Below are 17,714 nucleotides of genomic sequence, written 5' to 3' on the forward strand. Positions count from 1 at the left end.
TTTCTTTTCTAAATTCAAAGAAATGCTTGCCTGTTAGGCGTGTAACAATACATCCTGACATGATTACACAGTGCTAAAACGTGACAATGTGCATTGTGGAAATATGTCTTCTAATGTCAATGCATTGTTTTAACGCTAAAGTCCTACCTCCCAACTCTATAGTGTTATAAGTAAGCTGCGCACCTACATAATTATCAAGTTTAATTCAATATACTGAATCGCAAACCCAGTGAATCAAACCTAATCACAGGCCAAGTGTATTGTTACACCCCAATTGATTCCAATTCTTATTTCTTGGCTGAATTTTCTATGGATTTTAAAACTGAGGTTTTTGAACACATGAAATACACTAGTATAAGTGCTTGCTATTAGGAAGTCATGTTACTGATTTGCCTAATAGCAAGCACTGGCATTATAAACTCAATGAAAAATCAGCTGCTTATTTAAACAACATTAAATCAATTAAAATGGTACATCGAAATAAAGGAGACACTGACTGTTTAGCACAATGAGTCATGCCTAATTATGCTACAATATTTACCAGCAGCTTCTCAAATACAGCTTGAATGCACTAACCTGACTCACTTTTTTTACGCCACAAAACCGCAACAGCCAAAATCACAATAATTGGTGGATGTCAGATTGATGGTTTGGAGCCAAAAAAAAAAAAGACCAATTCTGATCACGCACCCTCAACTGTTCTGTATCATGCATCAGTTTATACATTCCAGTTCTCTCCTCTATCTCTAACTGTCTCACCCCCTCCCCTTCTCCATGGGCGCGGTGGTCAGAGAGGTTGGACTGTTGGATAGGTTTTGCCTTCTGCGACACTCCAGATGGATCACTGTACTTCCTCCTGACATGAGCCAAACACACACACACACACACACACACACACACACACACACACACACACACACACTCTCACACCAGGATTAAAAGTTCACTTTCACATCCAGAAAATCTGTGAACCCTGAATGTGAGTGTATTCACTTACTGAATTCAAGGATGCAGATGTTTAAAATATTTGTGCCATTTTATCAGAAAAAAAGGGAACAAAACAGTCCAATTAAAACAAGCTGTCAGGGTTGTAAGACATTTACTATCCAGTACTCACAGAATGCACTCATTAATCGTATTAATGCCAACCTTTTATTGTTATTAATGCTAACTAAAATAACATCTAATATGCTTATATATTTGAAAATACATTATATTTCGAAAAGTATTCACTCACCCATCCATCCAAAACATTGAATTCAGGTGTTCCATTCACTTCCATGGAGACAGGTGTATAAAACAAAGCACCTAGGCCTGCAGACTGCTTCTCCAAACTGTGAGAGAATGAGTCACTCACATGAGCTCAGTGAAGACCTGTGCAACAAGTCAGGTTGTGAAATCCTCACTACTAAATATTCCACAGTCATCTGTCAGTGGTATTATAACAAAGTGGAAGTGATTGTGAACGACAGCAACTCGGCCACAAAGTGGTAGGCCACGTAAAATGACAGAGCAGGGTCAGCGGATGCTGAGGAGCATAGTGTGCAGAGGTCACCAAGTTTCTGCAGAGTCAATCACTGTAGACCTCCAAACTTCATGTGGCCTTCAGATTAGCTCAAGAACAGTGTGAAGAGAGCTTCATGGAATGGGTTTCCAAAGCTGAGCAACTGCATCTAAGCAAGCTTACATCAAGCACAATTCAAAGCGTTCAATGCAGTGGTGTAAAGTGCCGCCAGAGCAGTGGAGACATGTTCTCTGGAGTGACTAATCATGCTTCTCCATCTGATGGACGAGTCTGGGTTTGGCACTGGCCAGGACAACAATACTTGTCTGACTCAATTGGGCCAGGTGTAAAGTTTGGTGGAGGGGGCATTATGGTGTGAGGTTGTTTTTCCGGAGTTGGGCTCAGCCACTTAGTTCCAGTGAAAGGAACTCAATGCTTCAGCAGACCGAGAGATTTTGGACAATTTCATGCACATGTCTGGGGATGGCCTCTTCCTGTTCCAACATGACTGTGCACCAGTGCACAAAAAGGTCCATAAAGACGTGGATGAGCGAGTTTGGTGTGGAAGAACTTGACTGGCCTGCACAGAGTCCTGACCTCAACCCGATAGACCACCCTTGGGATGAATTAGAGCGGAGACTGAGAGCCATCAGTGTCTGACCTCATAAATGCACTTCTGGAAGATTGGTCAAAAATTCCCATAAACATACTCCTAAAACTTGTGGAAAGCCTCCCCAGAAGAGTTGAAGCTGTTATAGCTGCAAATGGTAGACTTTGCTGTTAAATTTTATTATACCTTCCTCAAGCATACTAATATCCTCTGTCTTGTTTTATTTCTCCAATATATTAAATTTGGCAAATAAACAAAAACTGTGCACTAAAATGGCCATATTGGCAGAAAAAAATGCCATATTTAATTTTGTTCCCTATAGAGGGAGTGTTTAGTTATTTTCTATTATCCATCCATCCATCCATCCATCCATCCATCCATCCATCCATCCATTTTCTAAGCCGCTTCTCCGTCAGGGTCGCGGGGGGGGTGCTGGAGCCTATCCCAGCAGTCTTCAGGCGGAATGCAGGATACACCCTGGACAGGTCACCAGTCCATCGCAGATTTTCTATTATGTAACAGGTAATTCCACCTGTATTCAAACTTTCACATATGGCTGTACATACACAATAAGACCAAAAGTATGTGGGCAGCCCTCATAATTATTGAGGTCAGGTGTTTCAGCCACAACCATTGCAAACACATGTATAAAATCAAGCAAATAGCCATGCAATCTTCATACACAAACCCTGGCAGTAGAATAAGTCATATTGATGAACTCAGTGACTTCAAATGTGACACTGTGATAGGATGCCACCTTTGCCACAAGTCATGAAATGAAAACAGTTCATGAAATTTCTCACCCGTTAGATCTGTCCTGGTCAACTGTGAGCGCTATTACCTTGAAATGGACTGCCTAGGAGCAACAACAGTTCAGCCACAGAGCGGTGCACCGTGCAAACTCCCAGAGCAGGGTCACCGAGTGCTGAATCACAGAGCATGTACAAATCGCCTCTCCTACGTTGCATCACTCACTACAGAGGTCCAAACTGCCTCTTGCAAGCAACATCAGCACTAGAACTCAACAGATTCATGAAATGGGTTTCCATGGCCAAGCAGCTGCATACAAGCGTAAGATGTGCAATGCCAAGTATCTGCAGGAGTGATGTAAAGCACACAGCCACTGGACACTGAAGCAGTGGAAACATTTTCTCTGGAGTAATGAATCACGTTTCAATAAACGCCTGATGGATGAATCAGCGTTTGACAGATGGCAGGGGGAATGCTACCTATCAGAACACTAAAAACCAACAGTAAAGTTTGGTGGAGGAGGGGAAATAATCTGAAGCTGTTTTTCAGGGTTTGGGCCTCTTAGTTCCAGGGAATATTTATGTTAATGCCACAGCCTACAGAGACCTTTTAGACAACCACATGCTTCCAACTTTGTAGTAACAGTTTGAAAAAGGCTTCTTCCTCTTTCTGCATAATTGTGGAGGAACTATCAAGGCCTGCGCAGAGCCCTGACCTCCACCCTACTAAACACCTTTGGGATGAGCTGGAACGTTGACCGAGTCGGGCCTTGTCATCCAACATCAGTGCCTGACCTCACAAATACTCCATTGACTGAATATGAACAAAGTCCAACACTCCAAAATCTAGTAGAAAGCTTTCCCAGAGGATTGGAGGCTGCAAAAGGGGAGCTCCAAATTAATGCATATGGCGGTATAAAGCATGCTACCACTGGACTTTGGAGCAAGGTAAAAAGTATTCTGTGGAGTGATTAATAACTCTTCTCTACCTGACAGTCTGATGGATGAGTCTGATTTTGGCAAATGTCTGGAGAACATTACGTGCCTGACTACATTGTGCTAAGTTTGGTGGAGGAGGGATAATGCTATGGGGTTGTTGGCCTAATTCCTTGAAGGGAAATCTTAATGCTTTAGCATACCAGGACATTTTGAACATTTGTATGCTTCTAACTTTGTGGGAATGGTATGGGGAAGACCCTTTCCTGTTACAGCATGACTGTGACCCAGTGCACAAATCAAAGTCCATAAAGGCATGGCTGGGTAAGTTTGGTGTAGAAGAACTTGCCTGGCTCACACAGAGCCCTGACCTCAACCCTATCGAACACCTTTGGTATGAACTAGAAACTCCATGTTAATGCCTATGAATTTAGAATGAAAGGTCATAACTTTTGTGATAGTTTTATTGCCTTGAGTCGCACACATTCAGCTATTTCCTGAAACACTAAGTGTTTATAGTTGAACGCGTGCGGTGCTGTGGGCTGCCAGGAGCTGGATTAAGAAATGTTGTTCTAGAGTCTTTTTTTTCCCCTAAATACTCATGGAATCAACAAAGTTCAAAATTTACTTTTGTTTGTTTATTCATGCTGTCACAGTCTGGGTGTGATTACATTTATTTTCCTTTTGAGATAATTACTCTCATCAGGCACTGCAGTTCTTTTACAGCAATTGGACTTTGAAAACAAAATATAAATCCACAAATAAAAGCTAAAAAGCGAAAAGAAAACTGCTGACATTGTTTCTGCTGGGTGGTAAGCCCTTGTGTCAGACCTTCAAACCATCTCAAAATATTACTGTGGTATATTGTATTTTCAGTTCAGCAGAACCAAAACAGAATTTGAGATAGTGAAAAGGGACGTCTAAGGCACATATTAGAAGTTAAATATGCGGGTAAACTTAAGAAAACTCATAATATCCTGCATTTAGTTGTTGCAAGTTAATGCACAAAAACACACAGTATAGGTGAAAATAAACCCCACCAAAAGATGCAAAAAAAGTCCTCTGACTACCTCGCACACAACCACTATCGCAGCACAATATGTACAAAACAGACTATATAGTTACAATTATACTGGTAACTGTACTAACAATAAGATAGATGGGCTATAGGTTTCATTTTTCTACTGGGTGATACAGCACTGCACAATCTATGACATTTTCTGACAAAAATGACATTGTGCATTAGTCAAACCATAAGAATGCCAGATATTCTCAAAAACACTCATCGTGAGCAGCTGAGATGGTGGCCAAATTGTGTGCGATTTATTAGAGCAGGGAGAGAAGGGCAATTTACACCGAGCAGGAACCTTAAAACTCGCCTTGCTTGATTTGGATGGACCAGACTTACTACTACTACTACTACTACTACTACTACTACTACTACTACTACTACTACTACTACCACCACCACCACCACCACCACCACCACCACCACTACCACTGCACTGAGTGTTATACTGCAGAAACTGATCAGAATAAGAAAAAGACAAATATACTATATATTAAGCAACCGTAACACTATGATGCTGTCATTATCAATTATTTTAGTAACTGTGTAATACAGTGAAAGGCTAAAGAATAAAAAAGCATAACCATCTTGAAAAGTAATGGACAAAATTTGACAGTATTTATTGCTATTGTGATAAATCACATCCCAAGCTTTTCTGTATGCAGTGGGTACTGTCTGTACTTCAGCACTGGTAACTATGTTTCATTACAAAGAAAGCACAATTAGTCTTGTTTAGATGCAGTGTAGCACAGCACAATTTAACATCATTTTTAAATGAAATCATAATCAATTTCTGGTAATATTGTACTGGACCTTTCAAACTTTACAAACTTTAAGAAAAACTAAATATTGTATTATTGTTTTGAATTCTGTGCATTATGAAAACATCTGTAAGCCTCTCATATTATTGCACAGCTGTAATGCAGAGCTTTCCAAGACTACAGGAAAGAAAAAAAAAGCTTTTTAAATGCCTGTTTCTCTCTGGAAGAAACCAGCAGGAGAACTTAATGCATTCTTATCATGCAAACTGTCAGTCATTACGGATACATTGAGAAAGTGGATTGATGTTTTTTAATTAAATAATTGTGTCTAATACAATACCTGACCGTCCTAATACATTCCACTAAAGACTGTAGAGTTTAAGAGGAACACTTGGCAACAGCTCATAACCAGAGACAGAGATCTGGATTATTTATTCACACAAACAAAAAAACACAAACTATCAGCAAGATGCCAAGATGATTGTCTATAAATGTATAAGCTGGCCTAAAAAGTTGCTGCAAATATACAAATTATGCTGTCATTCACAAACTAAACCTTCATGCTAAGTGTAACTGTCAGTCAGTGCTAAAGTGAGATACAATGTGACCATTTCTAAGAGTGAACAGCTTCCCTGTAAATAAGAAAACACTCCAACAGTAATCCATCATATTCATTTTACAGCAAGAGACACACTGGAAAACAAAACACTATTGACTCATGTTAAATGAGAAGACTGTATCCATTTTAAATGCATTTGTCACTTTCACCATGATGGAGTTTTGTGTTCTGGTTCACCGGTTAAGCCTGGGCCATGATTGTGTACAGAATGGCAAACATGCATTAAGCTATTAGAGTCTTCAGAAGATGATTATTCTAGTATCATCTAAGCCATTTATGCATTACTGTATAAAATAGTTTGCTTAATTTCATGCAATTGTTTGATGGCAGTACATTACACAAGGAAAAGGTAATCAAGTTAACAGAAGTAATGGAAGAGAACTCAATGGAAACCATGTATTATTATTGGGGTGTTTGAGTTGACCCTAACTGCTGCAGAAGTATGGATCACTGAAAATAAGAAAGTAACTATAACTCATGCATAATGTTATTCAAGCTTGAACCTGTTAAGAAAAAAAAATTCCAACTCAGGGATGGCTACTCCACTGTGCTAACACATGTAATCCCTTTCATTGTGGTTTTATTACTGCACCAATTAATAAGAATGATTCATTAGAGTGTTGTTTTATTCATACATTCAGGACATCCAGCAACTGGTGTTGGTCTTATTGCAAATCATCAATGGAATTATTATAAAATCTCTCTCTCTCTCTCTCATTTAAAACATTGCAAGATGCACAGTTACACAGACATGAATACACTCACACACACACACAGACACACTTGTGTAAAAGATCCCAGAAGACGCTTCAATACAATTCCCTGGCACAGATATGTCGATCCGCCCAAAACACACACATAAATATAGGGTGGTCTCTGACATTTGCAAAGCACTGCAGACAAGTCAGTCTCGATTACTTTGCTTCTTGCACACTCGCTCTCTGCAACTCTCTTTTACAGCTTTCTAACACAATACTGTACTTTCTCATTCCCTCAAAAGCCCGAGAGTCCACTTTCAGCAGCTGCAACAAGTGTGTGTTTGTGTGTGTAGGTCATAAAATAGTAATTAAATATGATTGCATATACCATTGGCATAAAGCCCTCAGGCCTGCTGTCAACAGCTGCATAAGGTCATCTCTGGGCAATATCCCACTCCATACACCAAAAAATAACCTCTCTCTTTCTCTCCCTCAGTCACGCACACTAACCTGCTGCCATGTGGATGAGGACGCTCTGGTTCGGGCGCAGGTGTCCGAAGTCGAACAGCATCATGTAGGCGGTGATATAGTTGACCGGCAGAGCCGCCGCCTCCTCAAAGCTCATCCCTTCCGGCATGAGGAAAGTGTGTGTGGCTGCCACCACAACTACTTCCTGCCACAGCCCACTGCGGTTCAAAACCATCACCTTGTCACCCACCTGTGAGGAAAAGACAAAAACAACTTTAGAGACATTCAAAAAACCTAAAAGGATGTGACAAGTATGGAACACAAACAAGATTTATGACATTGCTGCAATTCAAGCTACAATCCTGGAATGTAAATTGTAGTTTTCACCCATGCTCTACCCACAAATGTATTCTTTTATAGCAGCTATTGCCAAGTTGGACAAGCTTTATACAATGTTGACAAACACAACATTCAACCGAACAAAGGGTCATAGTACACTTTGCTTAAAGCTGCTAATAAGGTTTCCAGTTTGAAGGCTACCAATATGGAATACACTGCTGTAGCTAATTAAAGCTAGCAGGTTTAAAGCAACATCAATGATGAATTTTCCCAGTGTTAATGTTAGTTTGATCTACCCCAAAAGGTGTAACCTTGCACATGCAAATAAATATCGTTTAAAACTATTTCTAAGGTATTTTGACAGAGCACACTCGCCATTGTTCTGAAAAGCTTGAAAGCACGCCTAACTTAGCAACAGCTGTTAGGAAAGAATACATTTGTGGGCAGCGATCAGACAGTTCATCCTAAAGCGTGACAGTTTAAAGAATTTACATGTGCACAAATGTATCAGAGCTGGCTGAATAATTAGAAAATGCCAAGGGTTACACAATATAAAGAAGACCAAGATGTGAATATGAAATGTGAAAATACCCACCCACCTCACCCACCCGGGTAGTTTCCCACAATTGCAAGTATCTCCAGATAAATGAAGTGTCACATTGGCGTGGACTCCTTCCACATCAGTGTGGAAAACTTCAGTACTGGTTTCAAATAGAGTTTGTTGATTCTGTTTTTTATTGGGTTTACAGTTTATTTTGTAAATATAATAGGCCATTACATATTGGTAAATTGATACAATCATCATTTAGAAGATGTATTGGAACAACAATATGGCAATGCTTATTAAATTGCTTATTAAGGCAATGCTAAAACCTCAAGTGTGCTTTCTGACTGTCTTAGGGCATTTTGGAAGTAAACAGTGTGAGGTGGTTTGGGTTCGAGTTTCAGGGCAGCTGTTTCAGTTTCAAGTAGTGTGTTAAAGCAACTGGGGAAACTTGTAAAACCAGTCAGAGATCTTATTTCTATGATTTTTTATGAATTATGACAATAGCAGAACCCTTTTGGTACTGTATAGCAACATTTTTAAAATGTTCTTTAAATAAATAAATAAATACATACATACATACAACAGGTTTTTCATCATACAGAAGGACTATTCATCACACTCTATTCCATCTTGCTTTCTCTTTCTGTTGTTTTGCTGTATCCTGTATATCGAGTAGGATGCTGTTTTCAATAGGCATCAGCCGTGTAGTGGAGAAGTGTGGTGTCCCCTTTTGATACTCAACATGAGCAGAGATTATAAATGGCTGTGGTGACCAACGCAGGAAAACGAAGGGGACAAAGTGTTCTTACTCACTATTGTCATTACCACTATTTGTAAGAGCTTAGATTTTGAAACTTTGTCATAAGCCTATTTATTCTTCTTTATTTTCAATGGAAATTGTCCTTGTTTAATTTTAACTATTTAAAAAAGAAAACAAAAACAATGGAAATTTCCAGTGCAAAACAAGAAGATTGCTGTTAAATTACCATAGTTTTACAAATAACCACTGCCTTGAGGAACCAATGGTTTTAACAGTGTAGTACTATAAAAATATTCACAATTTTACAACTCTCTGCTATTAAACTTTCACAGTGTGGTAAATAATCAGCAGTGAAGAGACCCCGAGACCCCACACTCCACTCCCCAGCCCCCTCCCCACCTTAACACACACATGCAATACAGGACACAGGAAAACTCATCCAGCAAACTTCCACAACTTCCTCTGGAATCAGGAGACACAGGAAACACTACTGCATGCGCGCACACACACACACACACACACACACCCACACACCCCATGTGCTTTGCAATGTCTTTAGAACTATTTTAGTTTACACATTACCACAATTCAGAAAAAGGTTCTTATCTTTCATTCTCCTTCATTATCTTCTGTCTCTCCATGTCCCTCCCTCCCTCTCTCTCTTCTCCCCCTCCCTCCCATCCCTCTCTCTCTCTGTAACAGGATGAGTTCTTCTCATCAGGGGAGCAGCCAGATTCTTCAGCCTCAATAAGCATGAGACAAGAAGACAAGCATGCACACATACAGGCACACGCACACACACATACACACACACAGACTTTCAAATACACTGGAGACTGGACAAACACTTCTTCAAATTATGGCTGAAAGATTCATTGTTTTGTATTAAAATCGTAATTTGGAGTGTGTGTTTGTGTGTTAGGGTAGATGTGTGTGGTGAGCAGAGGGCCAAAATAAAATAACGTGTAAACAGGACAGGAACAGGAACAAGAAAGGTAGGTTTGCATTTTATAATATTACACTACATGTTGTTGCTAAAAATCATTAAACAAAAAAATGAATTTAACAAATTACTTGCAACCTTTGGCCATGAATGTTTAAGCCTCAAGCCAGAAAATGTGGATGTTCTGGTGTTTTTTGCCAAAAACTGACCTGGACCTCAAATGTATAGAAACAATTGCTATCAGTAACTATATTGGTCAAAAAACTGCAATTTTCCCCAAAATATTTCAACCCTACCTCTCTCATATCTCTCTCTCTCTCTCACACACACACAGTCATAACCCATTTAAAAGATCGAAAATGAGACAGAAGTACATACAAGCACACACACACACACACACACACACACACACACACACACACACACACACACACACACTAATAGGCTCAAGGGAGACATGAGCATAACTGTCTATTGAGTCCAATTAGAGAGCGATTCCATCTGAACCACTCCCCCCCCACCCTGCTCTCTCTCTGTCATTTCAAACTATTCCCAGCTCACTCTGTCCCTGCCCCAATTCCTGTCTTCTCATCGTTTGCCTTATTCTCCCTCACTCTGTCCCCCTCCTCCCACTTTTACCCACTCCCTCCCTCCCCCCCTCTCACTTCTGTCGCTCCCACAGTCTCTCCTCCTTCACTCCACTGTTCTTCTTCTCTCTCTTTTAATTGGAGGCATTGTACAGCATAGATCAATAGACGTGGGTGCCTGTGCCCAACCGCCATCATGACTCACACTGTACAGCCTCACAAACACACACTTTCTGCTTTTTAGGTCTAAAAGCATACGGCACATTTAAATAATGATCCTTGCATCAAAGACTCGCTACTGTGTGTAAAGGGGGCACAGTCAGCACACACACACACACACACACACACATATATATACACACACACACATATATATATATATATATATATATATATATATATATATATATATATATATATATATATATATATATATATATATGAAGCAATCATAGTCACGCAACTGGCACATCAGCTAAGAACATAAAAAAATAAATGACATGTTGATTTTGAAAGTGAAAGCAAGTTAAAACATCCTGTACACAGAACAAGCTTAATTTTCCTTTAAACTGTTGTGCATGATTCCTATTAATTTGCTGAGTTTAACATATTGCAAAATAATAAAACATACAACATTAAGTATGCCATAATTTCACAAAAGCCACAGTTCACATTATTTTCAAAAAGCTATAAACAGTAATTGTGTACTAAAACATGCAGGAGTGTGCTGGCAACAAAATATGTTATTTGACAAGTGGCGCCAAAACTTTTGCATGGAACTATACATTAGCAATCAGATTGTTTTAACAATTAATTGAGTAAGAGCCTAAATAAAAAAAAAAGAATGAACTATAAACCAATACATACATACATACATACATACATATATATACATATATATATACACACACACACACACATACACACATATATATATATATATATATATATATATATATATATATATATATATATATATATATATATATATATATATATATATATATATATATATTTATTGACCATTTATGTTTTCACTCCAGGTTATAGTCTTCTCTGTGCTTCTTTATGGGTGTGCACAATAAACAAGTGACACAGGACAAATATTGATGCCTATGAACTTTCGGTGGCAAAGACTTTTGAGAGCATCTCGGACTGAAAAGAAAGCACACAGTCTTCGTCCCAATCAAGCCTCATCTCTCACTCAAAGCAACAGAGCCAAACTGCAGTTCTCTGATTTTGGACATACTTTGAAAAGAACCAATTCTCGGAAAAGACCATTATGTTTGGAACGGTTAATGGTAAATGAGGAAAAGGATGTAAACGCTCCAAGATGGATGGATACAATCAGAAGAATCTTGAACAAGCCATTCAGAAGCCAATAGACCCAAACAGAAGACAATATATTCTGGAAAAAAAAACATCTAAAGTGGTTCTTAGCAGTCAGATTTAGCAGCACAAAAGATGAAGAAAACGAAGAAGATGAAGAAGGATTATTATTTTAGATGGAAACTCCTCCTAAAACAAAATTTGTCTGATTTTTTTAACTGTGATGTCAATATGGCATTAGCAATACTACACATCACTGAAATGCTCCCCTCTTCAATTCGGTGTTCTGTTTTCTAACTTGCAGCCAAATGTTATACTTACTTGGCTGACATTAGCCACTGAAGTTAGTTAGTTACAAGCACTTATTACCAGCGGCAGCAGAAAATGTGCACGAACTCAGCTGCCTTTATTTCATTTGTGCATCACTGTTTTGCAGTAGAATAATGCTACCTCCACTTCAGAATACTGTACTTTTTAGCTTGCTTTCCAGAGTCCATCTCCCTTTTTATCTTCCCTTATTTTATCACCCTTTTTCAAAGTTCTGTATGCAGCACAAATGACTTTTCAGCAGAGCTTCTGTCCTTTTATAGCATCGGTCAGAATCACCACACAAACACTGTTTGGTGCAAGTAAATGGTACACTGACAAATAAAAAAATAACACTGACATTTTTTTTCTATAATACATATCAACTTTGTTGACTAATCATTGCGGCTCTACACTCAATTGACACTGCAACACTGTGATAGCGCTGCTGTCTTTGTTTTAACAGTAATGTTGAGTCACTGATTTTCCACGTTTATGGTACTGTTTTTTATAACTACTACACCAATAAGGCTCTACTGTACCATCATGAGATGAAGGTTGCGTAACTAGGCCATCGATCTTTATAGATCAAAGGTAGCCTCACTCGGTTATGGTTAATCACACACTTCACTTCCACGAAGTTGACCTTGTACTAATTCCACATTAATCCCACCCAAGATCTTTTTGTTGTAGATATGGCTGAATCACAGTCATTGTAACTGTGACGCTAAGTCCACACAAACATGTTCTTTAAGATTGTTCTTACTGTCCAGTAGCATTTTTTCTATAATACAGAACTAAATCCAGCCCTACATCCTTCTTAGGGCTGATCACAATTTAAAAATTTTTAATTGATTAAATAAGATGCATTATTATTTTAAATTCTCCTACTGATGGATACACCCATTTACCTTTAAACACTTAAATAATAAAATACTTCATATTTTTAAATCATTTGTTATGCATGTTCAGTTAAAGAAATGGTTCACAAAATATTGTCTTTAGTAAATCAGATTGTGCCCTAAACATCAACAAGGCTGAGCAACCATAATGAAGACTTGGCAGCTTGTTCAGAGAAGTTGTGTGTGTGTATTTACAAAAATTCTTATGAAGATTTGATGTTAGCCTTCTTAGCCCTAAACTAAAATGTGGTATTAATAAGCGCTATGCAACAATAAACACATTAACATGCAGGTACATTTAAAGTGGGCAGAGCACTAGCTGTCCATGCAGTGACAAATCTAATTCATCTGTTGTTAAATAACAGAGTTAGAGACATAAACTAAGAAAGAAAGAAGGAAGACGAGAGAAAGTTTGACAGAGAGAAAGAAGGACAGACATAGAAAAATAGAGACAGACAGACAGGCAGGAGGAGAGAAAAAGCAGGAGGAAATTCCATCCTGACAGTGTGGACTGGAGAAAGATAATTGAGAACAGATGTGACTGATCCCTGCAGCCAGGCTGTCTGATAAACGCAGATGTATGTATATGTGTGTCTAGCATGCATTATTCATGCTAAGCAGCTGATAAAGAAAAAGACGGGAAACATCCGGACGGTAAAAGAATTATTCCTCCTTTGTTAAGTCATGTGAGGTGATGTCACAGTTGGCGTGTTCATTCACTACTTTTATTACCCACAAGAGCTGAGTGCCTGTGAGAGAGAGAGAGAGAGAGAGAGAGAGAGAGAGAGAGAGAGAGAGAGAGAGAGAGAGAGAGAGAGAGAGAGAGAGAGAGAGAGAGAGAGAGACAGTGGCAGTTTCTCTTCCTCTGCTGCTAAAATGCAGCATTATACTAAAGTCGGCATCAGCAAATTCCAAAGTGCACATGTTTACCAGCAAATCCAGACCGTATGATCGCGTAAGCAGCAGTGAGAAGTGAGAAGGCCTGTGAGACACATCTGTCTACAAGCAATAACGCTTGATGGACAGGACTGGGTGGACAACCCTTTAATCTAATTTCAAGGATGAACGAGTCAAGGGGAAAGTTGGACTGACATCTCTTTGCTCAGCTGGCGCGACACCGCCTTACTTTTCTTTCCCACTTGCTTTCTAGCACACTTGATGACCAAACCCCAAATAGATTACTGGACAATTACCATATATATAAAACTCTGTAGACACCTGCTCACCCAGTGTTTCTTCCCAAATCAAGGGTACTAATACGAAGTTCCCCCCCTACCTCTTTGCTGCAGTAACAGCCTCTACTCTTATTTGAAGGCTTTATGGTAGATGCTGGAACATTGCTGTGAGAATTCGATTGTATAAGAAAACAGTGCTAAAGCTCAGAATCTTCAAAGTGTGTTTTAAGAAGAAATTTCTTCTTAAGAACGGTTGGTGAATGAGGCCCAAGATTCTTAAAGGGCCCACTTGCTTTCTGACCGAGGCACTTTCCTCGTGGGAATTGGTTTCCAGCCATGGGTGACCTTAGGCTCATCCATGACTGCTCCAAGAGCATCACATTATATTGGTCAGTGCTGTTCTAAGGAGAATATATAAAGCTGTTTGTGTACAACTGAACACCTGTGTCAGCAATAAAGCACTAATGTGAATTGTAAGGGGTGTCTGGATACTCTTGGACACATACAGCCGTTTTCCAGACGTGGATTAAGTCTAGCTGTACAAGCATTACAAATTCCCCTATATCCAAGTCAGGGAAACTCCTATAGAACCACATTGCACTATTTAGGTGTAGAGACCACGCAGTGCACTACACAGTCAGCAGGGAGCCATTTGAGATTCAGAAAATGTTTTCCCATTGGCTTCTATCAGTTGTGCGACACATCTTGCAAAAGATGCTTTCATCCAGTAGCCATCAGAGCGCGTTGCCATAGGGCGTCGCCATGGATACCATCACGCATGACTCATCGATTTGTTCCTATGGAAGCGACCGACCATCACGTGACCAGACAGCTCTCACTGTGTATTAAAACATATGTACTGATTCCTTTGCGAGTTTTATTTACACGTATACGTTTTTATGCTTATTAATTCTACATTAAGGGTGAAAGTTTGGCTGATCGCGTTTCATCAGACGACAGGTGCACGAAAGGCGTACATGGCGCGCGCCCTGCACAGATGGGCGTAGCCGCTCCTGTAGGAGTGGGTTCTTTACAGAAAGCTTTGGCGAAAAAAAATAAGTTTAAGGAATTCATTAAAGAAAACGAGCACAACGCTCGATTTGTGTCACCGGGTCTCAAAAACGGCGGGATGACAAAAGGCTCGCGTACCCTTCCATACGTCGCGCCTCGCCCCTTCTCCCCTGCGTCGTGCACGAGACACCTACCGACCCCTACCGCACTCCCAAAACCTACCCCACCCTACCTAACCGCCACCTCCTTCCCACGCGCACTCCGAACCCACCCGTGACAGTCACCACGCGGCCACATGCCTCTATAGCTTCACCCCGGGCCGGGGGGGGTGGAGTGGGGTGGGCGGTGGTGGGATGTGCTTTTCTTTCCAGCTAAACCGATGTTTAATTGTTAATCGGGGTCCACCATTGCTGTGCTCCAGCATCGAGCAGGCGTCTCCACAGCCTGTCAGTCACCGTCAGCGGAGGCTCGGTGGGGCGGGCTGGGTGCACCTTCCATTCCCGGTCCTTATTTAAACCAGTAACGGCTTCACTCTCTATATCTCGGCTCCAAAAGCCGAGCAAGTGGCGTCTCTATGGGGGCGTTTAGACCGTCCCCACCCCGTGATAAAGAAGTGAGGCTACATCCCCCTCCCCTTATTCATCACATTCACCTATTGTCTCCGAAGCAAATCACATTTCTCCTCACAGATCAGCGGCTGACTTTAAAACAAACTGAATTTGGCCCATAAAAGGAATAAAAACCCTATCAAGCAGCTCTATTACTAGTGTCTGGTCTTCGCTGGTCATTAGCTTCGCTTATAAAACAGATACATGTCTGTACCACAATAGCCTACCTGCTAGTGTACTGACGCTAAACTTTGCCCATTAATGAAACCAAGCCGTCCAAATCACTTTCACTGACGGTCTCTGTGAACTGTTAACTACAAAGCCCGACAGGCATGTTCAGACACTACACTGAGGCTCTTCACTACTCCTGTTTGAGGTGTTATGGTTTATAGCTGCCTTAAATGCGCCTGTGAGGACATTTAAAGCTCAGCTGAAATGAACTGAATACATTTTTATTAACGAGGCTGAACCTGGCTTCCCATTTTCCAGCCTCTTGTTCTAATTTTCCGTGCCGCCTTAAATAGCGTAGCAGTTACGTTCAGGCGCCTTCAGGAGGCTGAACGTAACTGCTGCGCCATTTAAGGTGGAACGGAAATTAGAATAAGCCCAACTTTTGCAGCTTAATTTGTTAGTTTATTGAGGTAAATTTGATGGAAGTTACAGCTATAAAAGGCAAAAGTACATATAAACGAGGCGAGTTATGCAAGATTAAGCTTTAAGCTCGTGTCCGTGCTGTTCAGTCTAAATCAAACATTTCAATAAAAGACGGCTCTTACTTTTCTGTCCGTCACCTCCTCGCCCACCGCCTCGATGATGCCTGAGCACTCCATGCCCGGTGTGACGGGCGGTGACGGGAGCCGGTCGTAGAGCCCCTGTCTGGCCATGAGGTCGGCGAAGTTGAGCCCGCACGCCCGCACGCGCACCATCACTTCACCAGCCTTGAGCGCGGGCTTCCCTTTCTTCACCTGCAGCTTCACCTTGTCGTAGCCGCCGTAGCCAGTGAGCACCAGGGCGCGGTAGCTGAACGCATCCTCCTCGGCGGGTTTCTCCGCCGGGGCTGCTGCGGCGGTGGCGGTGGCGGCGGCGGCGGCGGCAGCCTCGGCGGGCGGAGGCTCCGGTTTGTTCTCCGTCTTGGGCGACTCGGCGGGCTTCGTGTTCTCCTGCGGCTGCTGCTGCTGCTTCTGCTCGTCGGCGTTCTGCTGCTGGCTGGGCGCGTCCTCGCCGGACATGATCGGAGGAGTCAGTGTGGTGGTTAAAACAGAGAAAGAAAAGAAGAGCCGAGAGAGGTTCGCTCGGTTTGGGCTGTACGCTCCTACTCCGCCTGAGAGAGTGGCGTACAGAGAGCCGCCGCTGAGAGAGGTGGAGCGAGAACGGACGGACCGACTGAAAATGTTAAACGGGAGTCACAACCCGCCTTTCTCTTTTTTCACTGTCTTGCAGAGAGGGGCGCGAGCCTGAGGGCGTGGAGGAGAGAGAGAGAGAGAGAGAGAGAGAGAGAGAGAGAGAGAGAGAGAGAGAGAGGGGTGGGAGAGGGAGAGAGAGAGAGAGAGAGAGAGAGAGAAGTGAGAGAGAGAGAAGTGGGGGAGAGAGAGAGGAGTGGGAGAGGGAGAGAGAGAGAGAAGTGAGAGAGAGAGAGCGAGAGAAGTGGGAGAGAGAGAGGAGTGGGAGAGGGAGAGAGAGAGAGAAGTGAGAGAGAGAGAAGTGGGGGAGAGAGAGAGAAGTGAGAGAGAGAGAGCGAGAGAAGTGGGAGAGGGAGAGAGAGAGAGAGAGAGAGAGAGAGAGAGAGAGAGAGA

At 41.4% G+C, this 17,714-nt stretch overlaps 1 protein-coding gene across 1 annotated transcript in view; it reads right to left on the bottom strand.

Moving 5' to 3' along the window:
• Positions 1-17,378, bottom strand: part of vat1 (vesicle amine transport 1) — a 38,580-nt gene extending 21,202 nt beyond the window's left edge. Inside the window, exons 1-2 of the mRNA XM_017686103.2 lie at positions 16,698-17,378; positions 7,457-7,664 (exon numbers count right to left, since the gene is read on the bottom strand). Of these exons, the coding sequence (XP_017541592.1) occupies positions 7,457-7,664; positions 16,698-17,150 (661 nt within the window). The 5' untranslated portion in view covers positions 17,151-17,378. The remainder of the gene's footprint in view (positions 1-7,456; positions 7,665-16,697) is intronic.
• Between the last annotated feature and the right edge of the window lie 336 nt (positions 17,379-17,714).

This window comes from Pygocentrus nattereri, chromosome 14 (assembly GCF_015220715.1).
Source record: "Pygocentrus nattereri isolate fPygNat1 chromosome 14, fPygNat1.pri, whole genome shotgun sequence".
NCBI lineage: Eukaryota > Metazoa > Chordata > Actinopteri > Characiformes > Serrasalmidae > Pygocentrus > Pygocentrus nattereri.